At 29.8% G+C, this 21,015-nt stretch overlaps 2 protein-coding genes across 3 annotated transcripts in view; both read right to left on the bottom strand.

Moving 5' to 3' along the window:
- The window catches only part of LOC115707582 (putative leucine-rich repeat receptor-like serine/threonine-protein kinase At2g19230), a 28,475-nt gene extending 16,105 nt beyond the window's left edge, over positions 1-12,370 (bottom strand). Inside the window, exons 1-2 of one of the 2 annotated variants that reach the window (XM_061108364.1) lie at positions 12,218-12,370; positions 2,774-2,955 (exon numbers count right to left, since the gene is read on the bottom strand). Coding sequence is in view for 1 of the 2 variants with exons in the window: in XM_030635594.2 (XP_030491454.2) it covers positions 2,774-2,955; positions 3,075-3,162 (270 nt within the window). In the remaining variant the exon portion in view is untranslated. Of the gene's footprint in view, positions 1-2,773; positions 2,956-3,074; positions 3,233-12,217 lie in introns of those variants that run through there. The other variant, XM_030635594.2, reaches the window with a different exon arrangement.
- A 2,259-nt stretch (positions 12,371-14,629) lies between these two features.
- LOC115704592 (probable LRR receptor-like protein kinase At1g51890) lies at positions 14,630-19,448 on the bottom strand. The gene is made up of 13 exons (XM_030631793.2): positions 19,358-19,448; positions 18,679-19,216; positions 17,571-18,067; positions 17,290-17,425; positions 17,120-17,191; positions 16,930-17,001; positions 16,712-16,792; positions 16,350-16,519; positions 15,999-16,234; positions 15,776-15,902; positions 15,605-15,670; positions 15,302-15,491; positions 14,630-15,203 (listed from the first exon to the last, which is right to left on the bottom strand). The coding sequence occupies exons 1-13, from the start codon at positions 19,446-19,448 to the stop codon at positions 14,783-14,785; spliced, it is 2,697 nt and encodes an 898-aa protein (XP_030487653.2). The 3' UTR covers positions 14,630-14,782.
- Positions 19,449-21,015: the final 1,567 nt, after the last annotated feature.

The raw sequence follows: 21,015 nt of genomic DNA, 5'->3' as shown, positions 1-21,015 counted from the left end.
TGAGATATGTAACATATATATTTGTGAATTTAATATTGACATTATGTGTATGTTACATATAAGATGTTGATTAGTAACATGCATATTATATTAATGTATGAGTTATATAGTATGATAATAATGTTGATAGTAATATAATAGTGTTTATTACTATTGATGTGAAAATTATTATCATCTATTTTGTGAATAAAGAATAGATTTGAATTCTTATTCAATTTGGTGGTGAACATCTCACTTTATGAGATAATAAAAGATGGATTTTGAGAAGTTACATCTTTTATTGGATTATAAGAGATAATCATCTCATATTATGAGATAAGGAAAAGTGGACTATGAGAGTTACACTTTTATTGGACTTGCATTGTGATCATAAGCAAGAACAATTAAGATCATAGTGGATCCAAACTTGTGAAATGAGCTATAAATTGGAAGAGCAATTTTGGACTCAAAATAAAGTGAATCAATGTGGATTCAAAAATAGTGAAAAGATAACAAAATTGGAGAAGCAATTTTGAATCTTAAATGATCAAAGTTGTGAACAAAATTGATGAGAATTTTGTTAACTTTGGTATAATTTTGGGCTAATCTCAATAAGGAGATAACCTTAAAATTATGAGTAAAAATAATCACATTATTTTATGAGTAGTAATGTGAGTTTGATATTTTAATTTTGTTGAGAAAACTAAAAATGTCAAATGGTATTTTTAAAGTGGCCTTAAAGAGTCATTTGAAGAGGAAAATAAACAAAAGTGATATTTTATATACACTTTATGGTAAAAATGTGGGGGTGAGCCACAAATTTAATCAAAATGTGTTGAGACATTATTGATTAATTTATTTGATTTTGAATTCAAATTCTAAATCAAATTTGGCTATGTGCATATGTAAAATTTTGACATATTTTGGTGTCAAAATTTAGTGAAAATAATTTCAAGAAGGAAATTAATTAAAAGAGTTATAGAGACAAAGTGGTCTTCTATATTTTAAAATCAAGATATTATCTTGATAATTCAAATGTGAAAGTGTGGGGGTGTATACTCTAATATGAGAAAGTTTAGACATACTTGGTGTCTAAAAATAAAATATGAGAATTTAGACATGTTTGGTGTCTAAATTGGTGTATTTTTGATATGTTTGGTATCAAAATTATTGAGAATTTGAGTTGTGTGAAAATTAATCTTTTATGATTGAATTTTCAAAGCTTAAGTACTTAAGGAGAAAAGTGGTCACAAAGTGAACACTATATTTTGGCATGCATGATTCACATGGAATCAATATTGAGAGGTTATAACAAATCGCTTAATCTCCGTACAAGATTAAAGCATGAATTTTCGAGGGATGGGACCTAAACTCCCTTAGTGTTTTGCTCATTGATGGTAACCTATCTTAACACTAGTAAACATCTAGTCTTAAGTTCAATAGGTACTAACAAGTCAATAGAGTGAATATGGTACTCAATTGTCCCATCTATGGATGAGTACATGTTGTGAAAATTGAGGGTTAAAACCAAAATGTTTTTTAATGGAGCTTAAGCTTAAGAAAACTCACTTAAGCTTAAGAAGTGTCTAAAGAGTGGTGAGACACTAAAACTCCACCTATATGGACTAGAGGTGGTGCCGCCTCTTATGAGAATTGGGAGTATTCTCTAGAGAGTCCATGAATTGGAATTTTGCACATGGCCATTAACGGTGCAAGAGCAAGACATGCGGTCTCAAGTGAGCATTAGCGAGGGTGTGTGTGTTATCACCGGTTTGTATTAAAGGGATAGTGGTTCAATGCTACGGCAACCAAAATTTCATCAAACTTTGTGGTAACTACACTAAGGTAAAATTCAAGTCGAAAGACATTTTACCTAATGCACCTAAGCAAGACTTCTTTAAAAGTGTATATTTATTCAATCAAAGTGGGGGAATGTTATATTTTGATATAATATTTTGATTGATTAAATAAATGTTACAAGTGTGTCACACATTTTAATCTAGTGGGGGATTGTTATATTATTTTATAATATAATAATAAAGTAGATTAAAATGTGATAAATATATGTGAATAATATATTAAGTGTATGGTAAATAAATGTGTAACCTATGATTTTATAACCTACACTTTTGTAACCTACATGTTGTAACTTGGAGAGGAGTTACAATTTGTTGTCACTTGTAACTCATGTGTTGATCACACATTATTAGTGTAATAAAAGGGTTGTTACACAATTTGATGATAGGATTCAAATGGTATGAAATATAGTTGTTACAAACTATATTAATACTCATTTATATGAGAGAAATGAGTGTTGTGTATTTTGAATTCTAAGTGATCACCTATACATTATAAAAGGAGGTCTTTGGTGCTCATTTGTAAGAGATGTCAAGTTTTCTATCAAGAAAGCACTTTGCTAGAAAACCCTAAAGGCTTGATAATTCCCAAAGCTATTTCCTAGAGAGTTCCCTTAGTGCTTAGAGATAGGGGGAAATAAGCTTTTGGACAAAGGTGTAATACCTTGTTCAAGTCATGGTGATCCCTACTAATCTACACTCAAGGTTGTGAGTGAGTGTATATATATTATTCTGTTGTTATATATATACATATTTTATATTACATGTGTTCTTATCTTCTTCTATATTTCTTATATATAATATATATAGTGTATATATGTTGTATATTATGTTGTTGTAACATTTATTTAATCTCTTTGTTGATCCTTGTATTATATTGCAATAGTGTTGTAATGTCTTGATTTTCTTCCATTGTAATAATATCTCTAACATCTTCTCCCTTGAGGGAAGCTTCGGACACTATAAAACTGTCTGTCAACGTTTGGAGCTTTGTAAGATGCTAATATTTCCCTGTTTTCACCCGTTTCTGTGAACTCTGCGTCTGAATGGTAAACGAAGCCATTTTGTGTATCTACGTAGTTTGACACGTCTGCTATCCCACAATCTACACTGATGAAGCCTGAAAAATAGCAACGTACGTATGTATATCATTAATTATTTCCAAAAGAAAAAGCTGTAGTACTTAGATCGAACTTCTGGTATTGGAAACTAAGTAAGTGAGATATATAATTATCTAACCATGTTGATCGTGAGCTTGAACCAGAACTTGATAAAATACCAAAGCATGTTGCAGTATTGCAACAAGAAATTGCTTGTGGAAGAGCATTAGTAAGTAATATATACTCTTTTCCTGATACTAGCTAGTCTAGAATATTATATTCTTGATTTTAGCCTTTTATATACACGACTAGTACTATAGTGCTAACTGAAATATTTACGGGAATTATCCTATATACTGTTTTTTTAATATTTTTTTAAAATTTACAGTGTTTAAAGTAGTTGCAATAGGAGATTATATACGATTTTTTTGTTACCATTTAAGTTGCAAGGCTAGTTTCACTAAGAATTTCTATATAGAATTATTCCCTAATAATATTTCTAAGTACTTTTAAAGTAGAAAAAATCTCTTCGATAAAAAAAGTGCATAAAGAATACGTTTATGGCGGGGTATAGTTTAAGTGAGGTAATAATTATAATATTTGTTTTTCTAAATATTACAATCGGGTTTGATTGTGTATTAGTTTTATGATTTGGATTAATTTATCGTTGAATGAATTGCATATTGACACAAAAAAAAAAGAAAATAATAATTGCATAAGAATACGTGTATTTGAAAACAATTGCATAAATACACTCTAGTAAATTAATACAGAATTTTTTTCATTAAATACATGCACCCATTTGTTTTGTTTGAAAGAGGCAGATTCTCCTTTTAAATAAGAATTGTTATAAATAGTATTAATTATGTGGATGTCCAAATCTTTTATTTATTGCCATTAATGTAATCAACATTCCTTTTTTCTTAGTTTCCCTTTCCCTTAGTTTCTTAATATTTGACTCTTGTATGTGTATAAATAGGAGATCACCTATTGGAATAAATCACTCAGAAAATTCTCATCTCTTCTCTATTTTCTTTCTCTAAATTATAATATTACATAATACTAATATTTCATAACACGTTATCAGCACGAGCCTCTAACCAAGGTATGACAATGTTTTTGTTATGTGATCTCGAATTGCTTCAAAGTCATGATACACTAAATATATATATGTATATATATATACTCATCTGACTGAAACACATTCGAGTTAGCCATTTTTTTTAATGAATTAATATTTATACAATATATGTCTATGCTTATATATATCTATATAGATGCTTATATATTATATATGTGTGTTGATTTGTTTATCATATTATATTGTTTAATCTTATTATCTTATTCTATATTGTACTATATTTTGTTGTATTTTTTTTCAAAGTTTATGTATATGTCTAATAATTTACACTTTATATTGATATAGTTTTATCCATGGCAAACCTTGCAAAACTTGATTTTGTGGCACTTGATATTTCTGGAAAAAACTATTTGTCATGGATTCTTGATGCTGAAATCCATTTAGATGCTATGGGTCTTGGAGACACCATCAAAGATCAAAATACTGAAACAAAACAAAATAAGGCCAAGGCTATGATTTTCCTTCGCCATCATCTCCATGAGGGGTTAAAATATGAATATTTAACCGTAAAAGATCCTCTTGTGCTTTGGCAAAATTTGAAAGAAAGATATGACCATCAAAAAACTGTCATATTGCCAAAGGCTAAGAATGATTGGTTGCACCTGAGGTTGCAAGATTTTAAATCGCAAGTGATTATAACTCGCAATGTTTAATATCACTTCTAAATTAATGTTGTGTGGAGAAAAAGTTACTGACTATGAAATGTTAGAAAAAAACATATACTACTTTTCATGCCTCTAAAGTGCTCCCGCAAAGAAGAATATAGAGAGCGAAATTTTAAAAAATATTCGAATTGATTTCATGTCTTCTAGTAGCCGAGCGTAATAATGAACTTTTGATGAAAAATCATGAATCTCGCCCAATCGGGTCTCGCTCCATTCCCTGAAGTGAATGCTACAATTGCTGACAATCATAATCATAGTCGTAGTCGTGATCATAATCGAAGTAATAGACGTGGTCGTGACCATAATCAAAGTCGCGGTCGTGGTCGCGATCGCGGTCGAAGCAATGTTTGGCATCGTAATGGTCAAAATAAAAATTCATATACTCCAATGAAAAGCACAACTACTGAGAACAAGGGAAAAGGTCCTCAAAATAATAATCATAGAAATTCTGAAAATTTACGTTCCGAATGTGGAATAAAAGGACACCGGGCACGCGCCCGTCGTACTCGCAAAACACCTTGCTGATCTTTATCAAGCATCTGTGAAAGGAAAGGAGAAAATAGAAGCAAATTTTGCCTATCAAGATGATGGTTTTCTCAAAGAGCCTTTGGATATTACGCACTTAGATGTTGCAGATTTTTTTAATGAAGATCTCATTAATAACAACATGAATATCGATAATGGAGATGGGAATGTCCACAATTAGTCACTTTTCTTTGTTATGTTTTTTTTATTATCATTTATTTACTTTAAGGTGTTTATTTTATTTGGCATGTTTATGTTATGAACTTTTAATATTTAAGCATTTATATTTTGAACTTATTATGTTTTTTTTTGTTAATGAAGTAATGGACATTTGTCATTCTATACATGATTCTACAAATAATGGTGATGATATGTGTTTGGTGGATAGCGCAACCACTCATACAATACTCAGAAGTGATAAATATTTTTCAAATTTATCAAGAATGAAGGCAAATGTTAATACAATATCAGGCACTGCAAATTTAATTGAAGGCTCCGGAAGAGCAATTATATTGATGCCTAGAGGAACAAAAATTATTATAGATGATGCCTTATTATCCACCAAATCAAAAAGGAATCTGTTGAGTTTCAAAGATATACGTCGTAATGGATATCATATTGAGACAATAGATGAAAATAATTTTGAATATCTTTGCATTACATCTATTGTTTCAAGAAAAAAATGCATATTAGAAAAATTACCTGGTTTGTCTTCAGGTTTGTACGTTACACGTATAAGTACAATAGAAACTCATGTTATTGTGAACGAGAGGTTCACAAACCAGAAAAATTTATTTGTTATTTGGCATGACCGGTTAGGCCATCCCGGTTCAATTATGATGCGTAGAATAATAGAGAACTCACATGGTCATCCATTGAAGAACCAAAAGATTCTTTTATCGAGTGAGTTCTCATGTGCTGCTTGTTCTCAAGGAAAGTTAATCATTAAGCCCTCACCGGTAAAGGTTGGAATTGAATCCCCTGGATTTCTTGAACGAATTCAGGGCGACATATGTGGGCCTATTTGCCCACCATGTGGACCATTCGTATATTTTATGGTATTGATAGCTGCATCAACTAGATGGTCACATGTTTGCTTATTATCTACTCGTAATGTAGCATTTGCAAGATTGCTTGCTCAAATAATCCGATTACGAGCACAATTCCCGTACTATGCAATCAAGACAATCCGCCTTGATAATGCCGGTGAATTTACATCACAGCTTTTAATGATTATTGTATGTCAATAGGGATAAATGTTGAACATCCTGTTGCTCATGTACATACACAAAATGGTCTAGCAGAATCATTTATTAAGCGCCTCCAATTAATTGCAAGACCATTACTTATGAGAACAAAACTCCCAATTATAGCTTGGGGACATGCTATTTTACATGCTGCGGCACTTGTACGCATTAGGCCAACATCATATCACAAATCCTCCCCACTACAATTGGCTTTTGGTCAGGAGCCAAATATTTCCCATCTAAGAATCTTTGGTTGTACAGTATATGTTCCGATTGCTCCACCACAACGAACAAAGATGGGTCCTCAAAGGAGGCTGGGAATATATGTTGGGTATGAATCTCCATCTATCATTAAATATCTCGAACCCACAACTGGAGATGTATTTACAAAGACGTTTTGCTGATTGTCATTTTGATGAGACAAGTTTCCCAGCTTTAGGGGGAGGGGAAAAGAAACAGCTGGAAAAAGAAATTATATGGAATGCACAATCATTATCTCAATTTGATCCTCGTACAAATCAATGTGAACTTGAAGTTCAAAGAATAATTCATTTGCAAAATATTGCAAATCAATTACCAAATGCATTCACTGACCCAAAGAAAATTACAAAATCACATATTCCAGCTGAAAATGCTCCAATTCGAATTGAAGTCCCAGAAAGGACAATTAATTAATGATTCTAAAGCACGTTTGAAACGTGGTAGACCAGTCGGTTCCAAAGATAAAAATCCTCGAAAAAGAAAGGGAGCAAATAATCAAGATGGCCCTAATGAAGAGGCTGAAAATTTCGAGGAAGATGTTGACATAAACAAATCTCTTGAAGAGATTCAGGTACCTGAAAATATTAGCAATAATGAGATCTCAATAAATTATGTCAATACAAGAAAAGAATGGAACCGACTCGAAGTAATTGTCGACAATATTTTTGCTTATAATGTAGCGCTAGAAATTATGAATGAAAACGAGGATCTTGAACCTAAATCTATCAAAGAATGTCAAAATAGAAAAGATTGGCCAAAATGGAAAGAAGCAATTCAAGCAGAATTGAATTCACTTGCTAAACGCAAAGTATTTGGACCTATAGTCCAAACACCTGAAGGTGTGAAACCCGTTGGATACAAATGGGTATGTTTACGTAAAAGAAATGAGAAAAATGAAGTTGTGAGATACAAAGCAAGACTTGTAGCTCAAGGTTTTTCTCAAAGGCCAGGTATTGATTATGAGGAGACATATTCTCCTGTGGTGGATGCAATAACATTAAGATATTTGGTTAGCCTGGCTGTGAGTGAAAAACTCGATATGCGATTAATGGATGTAGTCACAGCTTATTTATATGGATCACTAGATAGTGATATTTACATGAAGATCCCTGAAGGATTTAAGATGCCTGATGCATATAATTCAAGCAATCGAGAAATGTGCTCAATTAAATTACAAAGATCATTGTATGGATTAAAACAATCAGGACGCATGTGGTACAATCGACTTAGTGAATATTTATTAAAAGAAGGATATAAAAATGATCCTATTTGCCCATGTGTTTTTATAAAAAGTTCAAGTCCTGAGTTTGTTATCATTGCTGTATATGTTGATGATTTGAATATTATTGGAACTCCTGAAAAACTTTCAGAAGCTGTGGAATATCTAAAGAAAGAGTTCGAAATGAAAGATTTAGGAAAAACAAAATTTTGTCTTGGTCTACAAATTGAGCATTTAAAATGTGGAATTTTCATTCACCACTCAACTTATACTGAAAAGATTTTGAGACGGTTTTATATGGATAAATCACACCCATTGAGTAGCCCAATGGTAGTTAGGTCACTTGATGTAGAAAAAGATCCTTTTCGACCTAGAGAAGAACATGAAGAGCTCCTTGGTCCAGAAGTACCATATCTTAGTGCAATAGGAGCATTGATGTATCTTGCTAATTGTACAAGACCTGATATAGCTTTCTCTGTCAATTTATTAGCAAGATTTAGTTCTGCTCCAACATATAGACATTGGAAAGGGATTAAGCACATACTCCGCTATCTCCAGGGTACTATTGATAAAGGATTATTCTATTCTAATAATTGTGGGTCACAACTTATTGGCTACGCAGATGCAGGATATTTATCTGATCCACATAAAGCCAGATCTCAAATTGGCTATTTGTTCACTTGCGGTGACACTGCTATATCCTGGCGATCAACAAAGCAAACTCTGGTGGCTACTTCCTCAAATCATGCTGAGATACTTGCAATTCACGAGGCAAGTCGAGAATGTGTTTGGTTAAGATCAATGACACAACATATTCGAGGAACATGTGGATTAACATCTAATAAAGAAGTACCAACAATTCTCTATGAAGATAATGCTGCTTGCATCGCTCAACTTAAAGGAGGGTACATTAAAGGAGACAGAACTAAACATATTTCACCAAAATTCTTCTTTACACACAATCTTCAAGAAAATGGTGATATCGATGTTCAACAAATTCGATCAAGCGATAATCTTGCAGACTTATTCACGAAGTCATTACCAACATCAACTTTTGAGAAGATGGTTCACAAGATTGGAATGCGTCGATTAAAGGATCTCCACGAATGCCAAAATGAGGGGGAGTAATTTCATACTGCACTCTTTTTTCCTTGATCGAGTTTTGTCCCACTGGGTTTTCTCGGCGAGGTTTTTAATGAGGCAGTTATTATGGACATCCAAGGGGGAGTGTTATAAATAGTATTAATTATGTGGATGTCCAAATCTTTTATTTATTGCCATTAATGTAATCAACATTCCTTTTTTCTTAGTTTCCAACTTTTTTTCCTTACTTAATTTTTGTTAGTACGTACAGACATTTTTTTTTTTTTTAAAAAAAAAAAAAAACCTTTCATCAAGTAAATTAAAATATTTTTTATTATTACTTTTAATTTATTTATTATTTTTACAATTCTCTCTCATATTTTTTTTTTATGTGTAGGTATTTTTTTTTAATATACTAATAATTTTGGTCTCAAAAATTACACTATTGTAATCTATTTCTAAAAGGGACCGATTTAATATGTAAGAAGTATATATTTATTTGTTGTTCCCGAAAAACATAACCAAAATTAATATGGTACTATTTTAGTCGCCTTTAATCTTTAAGCAAACGGTAGTGAAGCTTAAACAAAATTTAATATTATCAGATAACTTTATAAGTTACTAAAAAATACAAGATAATAAAAGAATTTATAGTAATTTATGTTATTTTTTGATATGTTGAATATTATTTTAGAGATTTATATCATCACATATGTATAATGATACATATGTAGTTATTTATTTAGCACTTAGGGTATTTTTTTTTTTTTGTAGTGTATTTATTTTGGTGTGTTGTATGTAGATTATATATATATATACTAGTATATTGTTACGTGCGATGCACGTATGCTATGTTTTATATTAAGTATTATATTATGAGTTCGGAAGGAAATAAATGAATAAAAAATAAATAATATTTAATTTAGAGAGATTTGAATAATAAATTTAAATTAAAGTTTTATGACCAGTAAAAACATATTGGAAACAATAATAATAAGGTTATAATATATGTTGCATTTGTTCCAGTTCTTAAAATAATAGCAGCAAGAACATATTTGACCTGGAAAAACAAATATTACAAAATTAAGAATAAGCAAAGCATGTGTAAATTAGACAAAGAAGGAACCCTCAATTCTCAAAGTCTCGATTATAAAGTAACAAAGAAGTATTAAATTTTCATCTGCTCATTATAAAGCCACATTCACTTAAAATAGCACAACAAAAGTAACAAAGAAGTATTAAAGGTGTAAATTTTACCAAAAGCAATGAGAATTAACAACTGATGATTGCATTCTGTTTCAGTAGGTGAAATTGAGAGAGAGGCTTTTGTTGTGTTTGCCTGTATCGGTGATGAATGGGTTAATCATAAAGATTGTTTAATTTTTTGGTTTAATTATTGAGTTTATTTTTTGAAATTTGAATGAAGCAGTGTAAAAAAATTTCAAAAAATTGTAGTTTGTTAGAGAGATATGTAAGTTAATCGTAAATATTATTTAATTTTTTGGGTTTATTTTTTGAAATTTGAATTTAGCCGTGTAAAATAATTTCAAAAATGGTAAGATTTGTTAGAAAGATATGTGGGTAAGATATTTTTTTTAATTTAAAAAAAAAAGATTGTTTAATTTTTTGGATTTAATTATTAGGTTTATTTATTTGTTAACGTTTAACGTTAACCGTCTGTTAAGTTAATCGTGTAAGGCTAAATAAAAAAAGAATCGTTAAACCAAAAATTGCCGTTAGATAGACACTTTTAATATATAAAGATATATCTCACTTTTTTATATATTTTTTATTATTAATTTTCTAATTAAACTATATAAATTTTTATATTCCTTTTAAGCTTATACGTTATAAATTTCAATATATTTTTTAAATTATTTATATGAATACGAAATAGTAATTTTTTTTAAAAGGGACAAAATAGTAATTTAAACACTATAAAATATTTTTTTTTTGTTTGCTTAACCCATAAATAAATTATGTTTCAAAATAATAAATACCTATATATTATTATACTAATAACTTTAGTGGTGACTTTTTATATATATGCCACATGGTAACTTTTTATATTTGATTGCAATTTATTAATTTATTAAATATAGTTAAAGTTAAATGAAAAGTTATTAAAAAATAACATAAATATATCTTAAATAAGTAGCCAATTTTATAGGTTACTAAAATATTTTTTTTCATTTTATTTAAAAATGTTACTACATAGCATTTTATTAGTATAATATATGGTAACTTTAAATACAATATAATAAATAAATTTACAATAATTTATGATATTACTTAATATGTTGAATATTATTAAGTTTAAAATTTTATTGCTTTTTATTAACAAAATATAATAAAGAAACAAACAAGTTATTTTTGATATTAGTAGTCTTTTTTCAAAGATAGAAAAATAAATGTTTCTCATATATTAAAATAGTTATTTTATTATTTATGTATGTGTAAAATTCTGAAATAAATATTTTAATGAAAAAGTAACTAATTGATATCTTATCGATATCAAAAGCAACTAAATGATTACTTTTTAAAAAACTCTCAAAAAACGAAAATTTTTTGAAACAAGATTTTTCCAGTTTTTTTTTTTATTTTCGGTAATTATTTTGAATTTCGGTATGTATGCTAACGTGGCACATCGGTATTTGTCCAAATAATTTTTTTAAAAGTATTTTTATAAATAAAATTAATTTTAGGTATATTATTAAAAAACCAAAAATAAAAAACAGTAGGTACAACTAACTAGTCTGTAAATCACTAATTTATATATATCATGAACTCAGTAAAAAAGAATAGAATAATTCTTACTTTGAATATATATTTATAATTATTATTAAGAATGTATAAAGCTATATTATATTAAAGTTCTATATTATAATAAGTTCCAAAAATAGAAATTTCTATATTTTCTATAAGGAATATTTTATGAAACTCTTTTTTTTTTTTTAACTATATTTTTCGAAACTCTTGTTGGGGTTCGATTGAAATTGCAAAATAGATATTTTTTTTTCTAAAAAAATATTTTTCATTCTAAAATCAAAATACCGAAATATAAAAAAGCAAAAGAATTGGAAAAAGTGGAAGCGCGGAAAATTCTTCTGAGTTTTGGTGTGAGAATTAAAGTTGACTGACCTTATGATTGAGATGGTATTAAATTTCAACTTTTGCAATTGCAAACAAGGGCCTTAACCAGTACTTATACAATTGATATATAACGCCATATGCCCAGTTGGTCATCAATACCGCCACGCCACTTGCTTCCAGTTGGATTGGAGATGTGCGCGCACTATAAAAAGAGATAGGATTTTTTCCAATTGGACACGTCTAATGGGTGGATATCATTACTTTTCTTTTCTTTTTCTTTTTGAATAGAAAGTTTGGATAAGGCCATAGTTACTCGACAATTTTTAATGTAGTCAAAGTAGCAACCGATAAATAATAAATATAATATTTAATATTTGTAGTTGCAAGTATTTAAAACATATTAATGACAATCATAAATAGCCACTGCTAAAGAAATAATAGTCAGTAAGAGCATCAATAATCAGTCCCTCCAAGTTAATTGTTCTACAAATTTGCCCCCCATCTTATAATTTATAAATTCTCCCTCCGTCTGTCTTAAATGATATTATTTTTAAAAGTATTCATCACCTAAAAATAAAATATATTATTTTGTCTTTCTTTTATATCATTTTTGACACATTTTATTTTAAAATATTCTTATAATAAATACATATAAATTTTAGTAAAATAATATTATATTACTATTTAATATATGTTAAATAATTAAATTTTTTTACTTTATAACAAAATAATAATAATAAAAAATAAAAAAGAGAAGATATAAAGAAAGTCATACAATGACATTTTGTTTTTCAGTGTAATATGTATCCATTAAAAGATTTCAAAAATATATCTATATTGTCAAACATTCTAAAAGTATCTTCATTGGACATGCTCTAAAAAATCATTTTGGAATGTTGGGATTCCAACTGACGGTTACGTACTGTTGTAAAAAATCTTAACATGCACGTACAATATGTATCGCTCACAATAGTGAAGTCGATCTCACAAGAATTATAGTTAATTACTAATTAATTGATTTTTTAATTCTATTTAGCTACCAAAATTGAATGGTGATTGTAATTGATAGCTACGATAACAAACAAATAAAAAGACAATTGACAATGATTAGAAAAATAGGGTATTTAATTTCAATTGTATCAACTTCTTATAGTAAAATACAATTTAGTTATATTAAATTTCATGTGATAGCAGATTATTAATTGCATCTATATTCATATAGAATCTAAATTATATGGCAAAGTCCTACACTTTTATGGTAAATTATACATATAATTCGCATTAAACCAAAAAAAATCCTATTTGCTACATAAACTATATATAGGTATTTTTGTCCAATATCGAAATCTATGCCTATTTCATTTGGCACTATGAAATATTTTTGCTGGCAATCACCAGTAATAGTCTGTTTTACCGGTGCAAGTTCCTAATGAGCTAGACAGTGAAAGTATTGATGAGAACCGCCAAAAGGCGGAAGTTTGTTCGCAGGGGTTTTCACCTTTTATCGGCGACCTTTTGCACCGGCAAAACTGTCAAAGTTTTTGGCGGAATAATTCCCACGCTCTGAAAAGGTGCGCAAGCATTTTTAGGGGGAATTTTTTTATCGGCGCTATGAATTGCGATGGTAAAAGTTTTACTTAATTATCGTTTCATTTTATGGTTACTTTTTAAGTTTTACTGGCGGTATTAATTGGGCCAGTAAAAGTTTTAGCAAATACAAACCTATGCGAGCCCCCTTTCTTCCCTATTTCCGTCTGCTCTCTTTCTCTCCTCTCTCTCTTTGACCTCTCTCTCTCTCCTCTCTTTGGCTTCATATCGTCGTCTCTCCATCATAGCACTAATGGAGCCACCCCCCCCCCCCTCTCTCTGTCTCTCTCTCTCTCTCTCTCTTGTGTAATGGATTATGTTCGATTTACCTATTAATGAAAATTTTTATTTACCTTAACAAAAAACACAAACAGTTAAATTAAAGAGTAATCTGTGGCATAAATATCTAAGTTTTACTCCCAGTTGCAAATATATAAATATCTAAGTTTAATTTTTTACGATAATAATACGTAAGTTATATTTTCAAACTTCTATAGGTATCTGACCGTAAAGTACCAAGTCAATGGTCATGAAACAGTCCTTAATTATGATTCAGTTCATTATATTTTTGTTTTTTATTTAAAAATTAATTAAAATATACTAATTAAAAAAACGACATGTGAATAATAATTTAACACTTAACGGTTAGGTAGTTATGAAAGTTCTGAAAATATATATAATTTAAGTATTATTACTGTCAAAAATTAAACTTATATATTTATCTACAATCATGAGAGTTAAACTTAAATATTTATGCCACAAATTACTCTAAATTAAAGCATCTCTATTTGATTAAAAATTCTTGTGAAATGATGGCCCGTGATTATTTTTAACAAAGCGCGCGAGACAATTTATTAATAGAGAACAAATAAATTCATGAAACACAATAATACATAAATTCCATTTCATAAAAATAAATAACACATTAACTAATCCAACTCATGCGACAAAAAAATCATAAGGAAACTTATTTATAGTAAGATACAAATACATGGTTTTGCCAAAAATATATAGTATTATATACTACTACCTTGCTAAGGGACCAAATGCAGAGGTAAGGCTGGTAGTACTGGAGAACACTTCTGTTGAATTAGTGGAGTCAGTCATACGACTGTGGTTTTTTCGAGCAAACTCTGCTGCCAAACACTCTTTTAGCTCAGCCACTACCTGGCTCATATTTGGCCTATGACTGCATTTCGGGGACACACAAGCTAAAGCTATTTCAACAACTTTCCATACAGAATTAGTTTCAAAATCTTGTTCCAACCGCGGATCAATAATACTTCTAACATCTCCATTACCAAGCATCGAACTAACCCATGTGCTTATGTGAGTCCTTTCATTGCCTCTACATAGAATGGCAGTTCGGCTTGTGATTATTTGGAGTAGAACAACTCCAAAACTATACACATCACTCTTTTCGGTTAGCCGGTTTGTTATAGAGTATCTGCAAAATTCAGTAAATCAATGTTTTTTCATTATTTTGACAAGTGGGTCGACTTTAATGAAGACTAGTGTATAAAAATAAATAATGCAAAAACTTACTCAGGATCAAGGTATCCTGGAGTACCGGCAATAGCAGTAGACACATAAGTACCACCATCCGTAGGAAAGCTTTTGGAGAGGCCAAAATCAGCTAGTTTTGCTTGGAAATTGTTAGTTAATAAGATATTTGTGGTCTTAATATCTCTGTGAACTATTGGTGGCTTGCAACCACTATGGAGATATTCCAATCCTACATATATCAATCCATTATAATTTTAATGAATGTTAGAGATTGTACTGAGTTTTTGAGCAGATAATAAGGGAAAAAACTTAAAATAATAGGTGTAAATTTTCATTACAGACCTTGTGCTGAATCAATTGCTATTTGAAGTCTTGTTTCCCAACTCAATACATTTTCATTTTTCTGGTCTGCACATAGATAAAGTCACTTGTGTCATGCATGCAAATTGTCAATAAAACTAGGAAATGAGAAATTTCTTTTTTTTGTTTTGACATGTTAATAATAAACTGAACCTATAAGAAGCAAGTCTAAATCTCCATTGGACATGTACTCATAGATCAATGCCATTTTGGTTCCTTCAATACAATACCCAGTAAGACTAGTCAAGTTTCTGTGGTGAACTGTCATCAAAAGGTTAACCTGAAATTCAAATTCAAGCTCATCATGCATTAGATAGTGCTTAAAACAAATACAGAGTTTGCTAATTGCATGTAAAAAAGAGATATACATATATACCTCTGCTTGAAACTGTTGATAGCCCTGAACAGATGAAGAAGAAAGCATTTTGATTGCAACTTCAGTGTTATCAATGAAGCCATGATAAACTGTTCCAAATCCACCTTTTCCAATAATTCTTTCAAAATTGTTTGTAAAATTCAGGACCTCAGAGTATGTAAATTGTCGTTTTTTGGACTCAATTAAACCAAATTGGATCTCTGGCTCTGATGTTGCTTGGGGTTTTGCTGATGCCACTGTCATAATTATGGAGACAATATTAAATAGTAAAAAAAACAATTGTATTGGCTTTTAATATATAATTCTTGAAAGCAAATTAATTCTCACTTAAGTTATTACAATTATTATTACCTTGCATCCTTCTCCATTTGAAAAATAGAATAGCAGCTGCTACTGAAAGCAACAAGACCAACCCACTAATGGATGCTACAACTGGAATTATAATATTGCTACTATTCTTTCGTTTGCATGTAGATGAGGTACAATCGTCAGTGTTACCAGCACTATCAGTACTATCGATGCTACAAAATTTATATATGAAGTCCTAGTCAGTTATTTTAAGTTGTAAAAAAGAATATATCTTTGCTTGAATTAAAAATTAATCTACAAACAATGCCAAAGTACTAATTAAATATACATTATATATATATATATAATTTTCTCATCTTTATTAAAAATAATAATAATAATAATAAATTTTACAAGACATTTACCTTAGTGATAGGGAGCCACTTTTTGATTTTGCTATAAGCCCTGCTGGAATGGGACCTGTAAACTTGTTCTTTGCCAAGTTTCTTGAAGAAAAAATAAATAAATTAATATATACATAGTTTAAAAAAAAAAACTAATTGTAAATAAAAATACTTTCCTACAGCTTTTTATTAATTAATTAACAAAAAGTCATGATCAACATGAGTTGTTAGTAGCTTACAAGACCCTCAAGTTAGGCATTTGTGATAGAAATTCAGGCACTGGTCCAACTAAGTCGTTGTTGAATAAGTCCCTGCACATACACACGTGCATGTGCAGTTGCGTTAGTGTATATGATAAAATCGAATTTAATTGGAGTTGGTAATATTTATTTACAAAATTCATATATTGTGAGTTCATTTATTACTTACAAAGTTTGCAACATAGTGAGCTTTGATATATTCGAGGTTATCTCACCACTCAACCAACTAGATGACAAATTCCTGAAATTACATATGATAGTTACAATTATTAATGAAACTGCTAATAAAATTAATGGAATATATTAATTTAAGGTATATATTAATTTAGTAAAGCTTACAAAGATATGATTCTTGGAGGATCAGAACCATAACTACAATTTACACCTGTCCACACGTATTTTTGGGGACCACAGGGATCACCACCCCAGTTTTTCTTTACTCCATAGGTTGACTTTATCATAGTAATGGCTTCCACTAATACACACACATATTAACAATAATAAAGTAGTCAAAACAATCATTCATATGACCAAACAAACAAACACAAACATAAAAATAAGATAATTAAATAAAATAAAAGGCATCCATATATGTATCTTAAAATATTATAAGTACGTACCATCTTCTTCGTTTGTTTCTAACTGTGAAAAATCAATCGAAGTGTACAACTCAATAGCATTTAGGATCGGTGGCAAAGTTGAATTTGCAGTTTTGACCAAGGTGAAATTGTAACTACCAAAAATATTTGAAGGTATAGGGAGAGCTTTATCACCGTATAAAGTATCCATGACAAGGTATTTAGGGGCATAAGGCCCAAAGTAGTGTTCTCCATTCATGTAGATATCAAAAGCTCTATATTCGTTAGCTTTGAGCTTCTCAACTTCAGCAAAGTGCAAAAATGAATAAACGGCCTTTTTATTACTGTAAGTTGACCACTCATAAATTAGTGGTTCATCGGGTTTTGTTGGTGTGATGGCAGTACTCATGACCACAGGTGATAACTTGTAGTTTAAGCTAGGGTTGACAGCGAGACTTGTGCTTAATGTAGTCCAGTTTGCTCCAAAATTATTCACATCATAATATCTCCAGTTGCGATCCTTAATATCATCTGGATACCTGAAAACAATAATCATAATTAGAGTTATTTGGACTAAAAATAAATAAATCATATCGCTATTGGTGCAATTAATTATTCTATCTCATATAATTTAAAACATTGCTATTAGACATATACAGTGTCTAACACTTTCTATAGGTGGCGCCCTACGATTGATTTGCATTATTCCCTATGGAGAATTTGATACTTAATTACACCAACAACAATAGTATGACACCTAGAGTGCTAAGCACCCGTAATACCTTTTAAGAATTCTCTATAATTTGTTGGAATACAAGAAGCTCAAGACAATTACCATCCTAGTCAGTGTAATCATTAGACAATAGTTAGTAAATTCGTTGTAAATTGGTTTATATTTTGCTATACTATAACAACTTTCAGTTGTATCCTTCTTGTGTTTCCACACTATAAATAAATACTAATGCCAATCTGTTATGATTGATCAATTCTTTCATTTCTCTCTCTCTCTCAAAGCTTTCTTCATCAAAACTCTGTCCGAAGAGAGTCTTCACATAATTTAATATAATTACTTTTATGGAATATCGCTAAGTAATCCTAATTAGGCGCAATTCTCAGAAAATAAAATAATGGAGGAGAGTACAAGACAAACCTATATGTTACATTGGTAATTGAACCAAGATCCATGCGCGTTAAGAGTTCCAACGACCCAGATTGGGTAACATATGTGTTATTAGCCAAAGGCCTTAATTCCAATGCTGAAATAAATGGTGTCCCAGTGCCATTACTGGCAAGACAAACACGTAAATGTTCATTTGAAGCAACATGTATGATCTCTTTAGTAAGAGGTATATCTATAAAAAAAGTGATACTGTCCCAAACATTAGCACCAATGTGTATAAAAAATTCAGGCAGATAATTTTTGCCATCATAATTTCCATAATAAAATGTTGCTCGAATCAAGTATCTAGTGCCACTGGTGACGTTTATGGTGTAACAGTTCCGGATTCCTTCAGGGAAGGCTCTCACATGTTCTAACTCTTTTTGATATCGAGTTACGAAATCAGGCGGAAGACTAGCACTGACACCGGCTGAAACGAAGGCCTCATCGGATATGTATTTTATGCCTGTATCTGGCTCAGAATAGCCGCTTAACCTTTTGGGTAATCCACAATCAATGCTAATGAATCCTGAGAAACAAGTGTATATATATATATATAGATATCAAGCACGCCTTATAGAGAACAAAATAACGAGATTACATACTTAATTGGATAATTGGATGTATATGTTGTCGTATATATACAAAGCAGTTATAACTTAATATATACCTGATTGATCATCCTGCGCGTGAACAAGAGCAAAAACGAGAAGCAAATAAGCAAAGAGAGATGGAAGGTAATGATAGAAAATAATCTCCATTAACCTAATATGCTACTGAAGTACCACGCTTATTTTGCTTGACATATAAATGCAAACACCAAAGTGGTGATGGAATAAAATATAGGATTATGGACCTTTGGAGTGGCTAAACAAAACTGTCTGGGTCAACGTGTGTACTTGCTTCCTAGAATTAGCTGATTAACCGGTTAAATTCTCTTTTTAGTTAAATATCAAAGAAATAGTTGGCCCTGGGCGTTTATTAAATAAACTCAATTAGTTGATGTATAGTTTTACATCAAACTACTACTGGAAACTTCAACATTATTAGAGATTTGTAGAAATTAATGTGTAATAATTTTTTCAACACAAAGTATCAATATGTATAATTTTTAATCCAAAAATCAGCATTTTATTAATTATTAAATTCAGTTACCAGAATATAATATTGTACGTATTAATATATTAAACCAACATATAACAAAGGAATTGATCGATAATTAAGTGCCGAATTTTTTTTAATTATTATTATGTATATCAAACTTATATACTAATTAAATATTAACTGAATTATATCGTAAAAAGGACTCATATATATATAGTAATATATAGAATTAGACCCACCACAGAAAGAAACAAAAAAGTTGGACATATATATTAAAAGAATTTGGCTGTTTATATCAACAAAAAAGAAAAAGATTGACTTGAGCACGTTCTCTGGACTATCACTATAAACTATCCACCAATCATATATAAAAACCGAAGGGAATAATCTTGGAATTAATTAAGTACATCCAGCTATTCTCTCCATTTGTAATTTTCGTTCTGACGGACCTAAGTGATCTTTCATCATTTTTTTTTGTTATCCAATTCATATATATATATTTAAAAATTGATATTTTAAAAAATAATATTATAAAATTAAAGTTATTATAATTAAATTAAAATTATAATTAATAACAAATTTTAAATATTATTATATTTTTTTTATGAATAGTGCTTAAATTATATATTTTTTTTTATAAAAAAATATTATTTATTGAATAATATAAAAAGAATTAATTATATAACTAAAAATATAAATAATTAAAAGAAAAATTAAAAATATAATTAAGTATAACTACATTACAAATAATATTAACCTAACATATATAAATAAAAGCTTAATTAACACAGCTTAGTTTTTATTTTAATTCTAAAGTTCATATTCATGCAAGTCAAGTCTTCACGAATGAGCTGTCAATATTAATTAATGGATAGTAAACTGTGTCAAAAAAAAAATACGTTAAACGTATAGCCATGAAGCTTCTCAGCTGGAATGCTCGCGGTATTGGGAGTGAACGAGCATTCCGAAACCTCTCCCGTTTAGTTTCTTCTTGTAAACCGGACATTTTGTTTGTTATGGAGTCAAGACTAGTTAAAAATGCTGTTGACAATCTTCGAATTAAATTAAAATTTGACTCTGGTTTGGAAGTCCCTAGAATAGGTAGAGGCGGTGGCCTTCTTTTGTTATGGAACAATGATGTAACTTTAACTTTGCTGTCTCAATCCATCAGTCATTTTGATTGTTATGTCTCGTTTCCTGTTGATAATAAGTTTTTTCATCTTA

Source organism: Cannabis sativa, chromosome 1 (assembly GCF_029168945.1).
Source record: "Cannabis sativa cultivar Pink pepper isolate KNU-18-1 chromosome 1, ASM2916894v1, whole genome shotgun sequence".
NCBI lineage: Eukaryota > Viridiplantae > Streptophyta > Magnoliopsida > Rosales > Cannabaceae > Cannabis > Cannabis sativa.
This window is presented reverse-complemented; position numbering and strand designations above follow the sequence as displayed.

What these genes read in the sequence shown, in the direction of transcription:
- LOC115704592 (XM_030631793.2), bottom strand. Translation starts at nt 19,448, where the DNA reads ATGGAGATTATTTTCTATCATTACCTTCCATCTCTCTTTGCTTATTTG. An exon ending in CCTCCAAGAATCATATCTTT is followed by an intron (nt 17,192 to 17,289) that starts GTAAGCTTTACT and finishes ATGTAATTTCAG; the next exon opens with GAATTTGTCATCTAGTTGGT. An exon ending in CAAATGGAGAAGGATGCAAG is followed by an intron (nt 16,235 to 16,349) that starts GTAATAATAATT and finishes TAATTATGACAG; the next exon opens with TGGCATCAGCAAAACCCCAA.